Genomic DNA, 8,766 nt, shown 5'->3' with positions numbered 1-8,766 from the left:
GTTGTTTAAAGTGTCCATCTTGAGTATCGACTCATCTCTTCATATTCAATTTAACCTTCCCTATAATTTCTATTGATTTTTGAAATGCATCTGCTTGATATTCAGCTTAGAAAACAAATCAACAAAGATATTTTTTCAGTTTAGAAAAAATGTACTATTTAAATGTAAGTTTAGAATTCATCTAATCTATGAAAGCTGTTCGTAAAAACATTGTCTTCAGATGAAAACATCAAACAGTTAATAGTTATAGTTGTAATAATGAAACTATATAATGCCATCTTGATGTAGCATTTTTGCTTCTCAGTTTGTAATGAGGCTACTAAGATTGATTTTCTGATATTTTTCAGCAGTTAATTTCTATGTTATGAAAAGAATGAATCTGACTTTTCATCATTAAAAAACTCCTAGTTAAGTTCTCCAAGTTGTTACTTAAATCTGATGTAGGTATAATTAGGGATAGTTTTTATATAGCCTTGTGTTCACCAAAAGAAAGTCTAGACCATAGAGGAAATTTCCTCCTTGGAAAATACGATTGATAAACGTTTGGTTAAGTGCCAATAGTTATAAATTAATATCTATCTTTGGTAGATATTTCTTAAGCTGTCATTAAATCGAAAGATTTTTTTAGATTTATTTGTTGGTTCTGTTCAGTCAGGAAAATTAACCCAAAAATCATGCTGGAATTCAAATAAGACTGATTAATCAGTTAATGTTTCAAATTAAATACTTACTGTGCTTAGTAACGCAACATGCTTGTTCTAACAGATTACTAATTCCACTGAAGGGATGATGAAGTAGATAATTTAGGCGTTTTAATCAAAAAGTTAATTTATTAACTTGTTTTTTAATAGTGCTGGTATAATTTCTCTATTTTCAAATTAGTAAGTTTAGCAAAACATTTTTAGAAGTGTATGGTTATTTTAAGATATAAACTTGTGTTTTAACAATTTTATCTATTTTCAGATAATTAATAAAGCAGCTTCTGCTGGATTCTTTACTGTTTCAGTAACAAAAAATGTAGAGCAATTTTTATCATTGACAGATCTTCCAGATGGTTAGTGTATATTGTATTTTAATATTTTCTGTGTACAATTTTGTAAAGATGTTTAATATAGTACTTAAATAATATATCATAAGCATATTTTGCTGGGAAATTTTTTTATGAGTGTAACAAATATTCTTTACCAGTCTCAGGATAGAGAGGTAACTGAGCACTACTTTCAAATTTTGAGAGTAGTGACAAATAGAGAAAAAAATTGTGAGCTTCCACTAGAAAAATAGTTTATTGATATAAAACTTTGATGTCTTATATAACTAAATTATGTTTTGACAGCTTTTTACTTTTTTTTATATATATTCATGCGTTTACTTTTTATTGTATAATATTATTGAAGAAATAGTGCTTTGTTGAAAGCACTTTATCAAGAAATAAGAACTACTAGTGTAATGGATAATTCCTAGTTTTTTTGTAATATCCAATTGATCTTATAATAACCTGTTCCAGAATAAACTCTGATTAAACTCAGTCATCAAGTTAAACTGTCTTTTATTCATCATTCACCAAATATTGCTAATGATAAAAAGGATTTTAACTGTAATAATTTTTCAATGCTTGCATTTGTATATTTACTATTACAATACAAATGCAAAAAGCAATTACATATAACGAATATTTATATATTAATATTTGCTTACGTACTGAAATCATGAGTAATTGAATCTGCTTAGAATTTTGTAATTTTTTTCTTTATTAGGTGAACAATCATAAACATTACCATCAGAACAATGAACATTTAATTCCATAGTACAGATTAACTACAATAGATATTTAATTATACAGTAACACTGGGGAAAAAATGGTTATAAAAATGGGAAAAAAAAATTTCCAAGCACACAAAGCCAAAAAGAAATATCTTTGAACAGTTGTAAAGAAACTTACCAATGCAAAAAAAAACAAATCAAGACTGGTCTAAAAAGCCACTATAAATAATTATGAAAAATAATTATAAGATAAAATTTATTTTAAAAACAAATATATTTCAAATAAATAAGGAGTAATATATATATATATATATTACTGTAATTAATCTTTTTTAAGATTCATATTATTCCTCTGTACTGTTAAATTATATTTAAATTCTGTTAAATAAACCACCTAGTACAGAATATTGAGATAAGACATATCTTACCTTAATTTTTCATGAAAGTACTTTCGCAGAATCCTCCATCCTCAGTCATGATTGAAACAATTTTGTTTTATAATAAAGAAATAAAAATACTCTAAAATAATAGAAATTGCATATTAATTTAAACAAGTGTTGGTATCTTTTGCAGTTTTTATAAAACCATTTCCCTCAAACACTGTCTGATGGTTTATCAAATTGAAATTTTGTTTGTATTTGTATATATGTAATATTTTTCTAATATATAATTCTATGTCGTTTTTATTAATTTCTAAATTTGTGTTATATTAGAAATAGAGTGTTTATTTTTTATTGGTTGGTCTGCCATATTAGATAAACCTAATTTATTATTTTTGTAATCTGTGTAATGTTCTAGAAATCTAGTTTTATAGGATGTATTTGTTTTTCCTATATAAATACCATAACAATCATTACATTTAATTTTATAAAATTAATCTGTATGAAATTTATAAAATTAAGTGTAATGATTATGATTGTATTTATGTAGGAAAAGTGTAGATCGTTTAAAACTACATTTCTTGAACATTACAGAAATTATAAAGATAATAAATTAGGTTTATGTAATATGGCAGACCATCTAAACAATAAACATTCTATTTCTGATATTAAATTTAGAAATATTAGATATTAGTAAAGATGACATAAAATTAACTATATAAAAAATTATTACATAAATAAATTTGGGGTATGTTTTTAAAGTAAGTACCGTTTTGAAATTAAAAAAAAAACAAGTACACTATTCTTAACAACTTTATTTTTACGTGAAAGTCTGTACTTTAATCTATTTTTGTACATAATTGCTACCAATATTGAGACACTTGTTGTATCATACAACCAGCTTTTGAACACCGTCGTCATAGAAGTCTGCTACCTGACTTAATAACCACTGCACCACGGTCACAGTTTTCAATAATTTAAGCGTTCGGTCACAATTTCATAGACAACACTTCTTGAAATTTGAGGAATCTCTTCAGATAGCAAATAAATCGTAAAGCATCTGTTCTCTGTCACTATTTCATCATCTTTCTGCACCAAATCTTCAGTAATGATGGAAGGTCGTCTATTCCATTCCTTATCATGAACATTCTGGCGGCTATCTTTAAAAGCTCTAGCCCATTTTTGTACCATTCCATCACTCATAATGTCTTCTCCAACACTTCACTGATCTGATGATGAATTTCAGCCACTTTTACGCCTTTAGCACTAAGAAAACTAATCATACCACGTATTTCACAGTCGACAGGATTCTTGATTAGTGAAGGCATTTTAAATACTCACAAACAAATGTAAACACAGTCAAATATTTCTGTAATGGTGTCTGTGGCTTGCCAACAGATGTAGGTACACAGTGCGCATGTGTGGAATGCCAACTGCAGCATAGCAGCAGCAGAAACGGCACTTACCTTAAAAACATGTCTTATACAAACAAAATTTAATTTTATAAACCAATAAACAATTAGTCCTACATTTTAACACGTACTTGTTTGCTTAGATTCCATGAGTGCCTTACAGGTGATTACTGACGTATACTCCAGACATTCTGTTGTATGTAAGATTCAGTCTGCTATTTCGCAAATGACCAGATGTGATAAAATAGTGAACTTCTGCTGGATCCCCAGCCATATAGGAATTACAGTCAATGAGCATGCAGATAATGCAGCAAAAGGCGTTTGTTTACAGCCTACTTTTACCAATTGGTTGCATCCAATGATCTTTCTGTTTTTTTGAAGAGGGTAGTTGATGAAGATGTCAAAGTGAATGGGATGCTACCATAAATAATAAACTTTACCCAATTAAAAACACTATATCACTGTGGAGCTCCTCTTGCAGAAATAACCGTCAAGAGGAGATTATTATCTGCCGCTAATGAATAGGGCACTAGGCTCTCTCATGGGTATCTGATGAAACAACTGGATACATCCCTTTTACTCACTGCAACTGCCAACTAACAGTGCACTGCATCCTAGTGGATTGTATGTTATACTGCAATACGTCACAAGTTTAATCAAGGGGCTAACACACTAACAATTTTAGGGGATAATGAAACGAGGTTATCTTATGTTTTATGATTTCTTAGGGCCATCCATTAGTATTCAAAAAATTAAATTACTGTGTTTCAGCTAATTATGTCATTTGCCATAAAGCAGATTGCAATTTTATCATATTAATTTTTCATTTTAAGATATATTTTAATTGTTTTTAAAGATGTTTTTGCTTTTAATTAATTTTTAACATTTAATTTTTTAAAAACATATACATCATGTCTGGGTGATAACCCAAAAGCATTTCTACCCCCCCCCCTCCCAAAAAAATTGTTCATAATCATAAACCAAGAATGCATTTTATACATATTCAAATTCAACTAAAGATTATCTTATTAAAATATGAACAGATAAAACAACTCATTATAAGAATCAGAAACAATGATCAGTAAGCAACACATTTATGATTCTCTGCTAAAGCGAAAAAGCGAATACCTCATCAATAACTTTTGATAGCAAACATATTTAAACAAAATTTTTTTAATATTTTCTGAACCCCTCATGCTTTGTGATGATTAAATAACAACAATTGAAGCATAAAAAATACCCACTTCTTTAAATTATTATAACATCCTTTCTTCAATATCCAAAGGTTTTGAAAATCTATCGTAGTGCTGGAATTATTATTTGGTTTTCTTCTTTCCCTGTCATCATTATTTTTTCAGAGATTTTTTTAAACATTATGTGAACTATGTTGACTTTATTATTTTAAGCCAAAACCATTTTCAAAAGAATTACTGTTTGTAATCATTAGTAAGCTTAGTTCCTCTAACTTGTATTGTTCATTAATGTAAAAGTTTTTTTTTAATCTTAATAATATTTTTATTTTAACTATTGACATTTTCAGTAACTACTGACATTACATTAATGGAAAAAAAATCATCATGTTCAGTATAGCAGATATGAATTCTACAGAAAGCATTTATCTTATTTTAAAACTACTTACTGCACTTATATACATACAGTATCTGAACAAGTCAAACTAAATTGTTGAATGCAGTGACAAACTATTCAGAACAAAACACATGTTAATGAATAATAAATAAGCATGACATGTACAGCTGGGAATTTTGTAACATAGTTGCATTTTTTAAAATCACCTCTCGATCATTGCTACTTTAGATTTTAATTTAAATAGATCGTGTTTTGATATGAGTATATAAATGTGGAAAGTAAAATTTCATCTTATTTTCAGCTTAATAAAATTAGTTTTTATATACAGAGTGTATCACAAAATCACTAATTTTGCCCCTTAATTAATGCTGTATAAAAATTTCAATACGACCTCATTTAACTAGGGTAGCTCAAGCAAAGGTTTTCACTTGCCATAACTTGCAAACAAAGTATTTTAGGACATATGTTTATATGAACTTTTTCCATTATTTTCACAAATACAATAAGGTTATGAAAGGCCCAGGAAAAGTTTGTGATACATTCCGTTTATGATGTTAAAAAACATACAGGATTTTTTCTCTCTGTTTTAGAGATATTTTGAGAGTAATAAGCATCTCTAATTAGCATAATAACTAATAAATAATCCCCCATCCATTTCTATGAATAGTTTGTATTTATCATTCATTCAAATTGGATGTTGTGGTGGTACCTTTTGGAGTTTTGTGAGGAGTGATCTACACTAATAAAGGATTGCAGTGAAATTTTATGTTAAATTTGGCAAAATTTTTAATAAAACACAAAAATATGATTCAAGAGGTTTGTGAAGAATACTTTGAACCACACACAATGCTATAGTGGTTCAGGCATTTTTTTAAGAATAGTAGAGAATCCACTGAAGATGATTCATGTTTAGGAAAGTCATCAGTATCAATGGAAATGTTCCTCATTGACCAAGTGAACAATTTGGTAAGGTTTAATCAAAGTTTAAAAGTTCTTGAAGTTACAGAAGTGATTGTAATTTTGATGGATTTATATCAAAAAATCCTAACTGAAGAATTAGGAATGAAACATGTAACTCCCAAATTTGTACCAAAGCTCTTGACATAGGAGTAGGAAGACAATTGTTAGCAAAGTCAAGAACTTTTAAATCGTCTAAATGATGATAAACCCTTCTTGTCAATAATAATAATTGGCATGGATATATAAATGTGGTGTGAAAAGAAAGTCTCAATTCGACTTTGCAGTGGATTGGAAAATCATCATACTAACAGATAAAGGGATGCAAAAGTCATTCAAACTCAAAAGTGATCTTTTCAGACTATTTTTTATATTAAAATTATTGTTCATTGTAAGTTTCTACCTGCAGGGTAAACAAACAGTCAACTACCACTATAACTGACATTTGTGAAAAAGTGTGGAAGAAGAAGCCTGAGCTTTGATGTGATGTAACAGCTTGTAGTTCCTTCTCCATGACTATGTCAGCCTCACATCGCTGCTAATTTGCAGATTTTATACAAAAAGTTCACTTTGTGTCATCCCTCAACCAATCTATCTCCTGATGTCTATTTTGTTTCCAAAATTAAAATTTGAGTAAAAAAGGACAGAGACCGAAGTCCATGGCCTTAAAAAAAAATTAAGTCCGTAAAATAATTTACAAAATATCCTGAAAACTATATCAAAAATTTCATTTCAGAGCTGCTTTTCAAATTTGGAAAAAGCCTGTATGACCGGAAGAAGAGTATTTTGAGGATAACTGTGTTTGAGATAACTGAGATTAACTGAGTATTTGAGATAACTGTATAATGCTGTAAATATTCAATGGAACTCTTTTGTTTCTTAGTAAAGGTTTTGTTATATATTTAACAGACCTCTTGTGAAGTTGTTAAAATGCTTAATGCATTGTCTCAGTGAAGTGATTGTTTATAATGTGCATTGGACTACTTAAAAGGGGATAGTACTGGTTGTTGGAAGAATTTATTCATTAAGTTTATTTTTAAATTTCAGATTAGAAAGTTGTAAAAATTACTGCTGACATAAAGGAAAGTTTTTTAAATTGTGACTAAGAAAATGTGCAGTATGTAGTGTTACAAATAAACACAGAATTGGTATAGAGACTGTTAGCATTGCTGAATAATAACCTAATAACTTTTTATCTATCAAGTCCCAGCTTTTCAATAGACTAACAGAACCAGCCTGGATGGTTGACTTAGATTATTTTTAAAAAAAGTTGGATAAATACTTAAAAAATAGGTCATTCTGATAGTGATTATCCTGCTTTTGATATTAATGATTTACTTATGTAAGATTACTTCTTTTAAAATTAAATATGACTTAATAATTAATAAGATTTGTGGTTTATGTTTTTTTGGCAAACTAGTGAAAAACATCAATTAATGAATAAACCTTAACGTAATGAAAATGTCAGCTGTTACCTTTTATATATTTTATTTTATTCATAAATGCTTTACATGTAGTATTTATTAAATTCTGTATATATTATCTGTATGTCAGTGTTACATGTCGTTTTTAACGTCAGTTGTACCCAGTTTTATGCTTATAGACAGAATAAGAATCAGTTTGCTGCAATTGATGCATCATTATAGTAGGAACAAGTAGTATTGCAGATTAATATAAATTTTGGATTTCACTTATTGAATGGCTGATGTTTATTTATACTCTGAACATAATTATTGTTTTCGTATGTTTTTATTATATTTTTTATTATTTTTAAATTTATCCATAAGAATTAATTAATACTTGTTTGTGTAACAGTGGGTCAAGTAAGTTGCCGAGCATTAGTGGCTTTAGATTTGGCCTTGACACTGCATGCTTCTAAGAGTCATTCAGAATCGCTAATTGGGCTTGCTATTAAACAGTGTTCATCATATGCAAAAAATGGTACGCATTAAGTATTTTTATTCTTAAACTTATAATACAAATATTTTTAAAATTAACAGTTATTTATTACAAGGTAATGATTTGGATAGTTATTATATCTAAAAAAAAAAACAATAATTGTACTCAAGCTTTCAAATTATTTTAAAGGCAATACGATATTTAATTAACATGCTTTATTAAATATTACATTATATTATTGTAATATTTGTGAAAATATGTAAAAAAATCTAGATTTTCATAGTCTTATTCATTACCATCATCTTTAAAATTCTAATTCTGTACTGCTTTGGAGTCCAAATACCAACAATAGTGATTCCATTGTCTTAATGTATTCAGGAAATATTTTGCTTTTAACATGTCCTTTGCATTCAGGAATTTTTTTTAATGAATGTTTCAAGGTTTCAAATTTCTTTAACTTGAATTCATCCATAGAACTGGAAGAAGTTGCCAGAGGACTAAATAATTTGGTTAAGGGACATCTGTCTTGTTCATAGTGCTCAAATGCTGCTACACAAGAAGAACGGTGTGTACACATTTTTTGCAGGTGAAACAGTCAGTTGTTACTTAATGAAAAGATTTAATGGAAACTATGGTCTTCATGTACTATTTTCAGGATTTCAAAAATCTTTAAGTAGAATGATGCATCATTCTACTCTGTGTTGTATTATCTGTGATATTAGCACACAGTGTATTACTATTTTCATCTTGTCTTACTAAAGATAACTTGT

General features: G+C 28.3%; 1 protein-coding gene across 1 annotated transcript in view; it reads left to right on the top strand.

Moving 5' to 3' along the window:
- The window catches only part of Sptz (zinc finger FYVE-type containing 26 spastizin), a 170,799-nt gene that overhangs the window by 74,278 nt on the left and 87,755 nt on the right, over nt 1-8,766 (top strand). The window contains exons 14-15 of the mRNA XM_075366816.1: nt 964-1,054; nt 7,913-8,038. Of these exons, the coding sequence (XP_075222931.1) occupies nt 964-1,054; nt 7,913-8,038 (217 nt within the window). The remainder of the gene's footprint in view (nt 1-963; nt 1,055-7,912; nt 8,039-8,766) is intronic.

This window comes from Lycorma delicatula, chromosome 5 (genome assembly GCF_047948215.1).
Source record: "Lycorma delicatula isolate Av1 chromosome 5, ASM4794821v1, whole genome shotgun sequence".
Taxonomy (NCBI): domain Eukaryota; kingdom Metazoa; phylum Arthropoda; class Insecta; order Hemiptera; family Fulgoridae; genus Lycorma; species Lycorma delicatula.
This window is presented reverse-complemented; position numbering and strand designations above follow the sequence as displayed.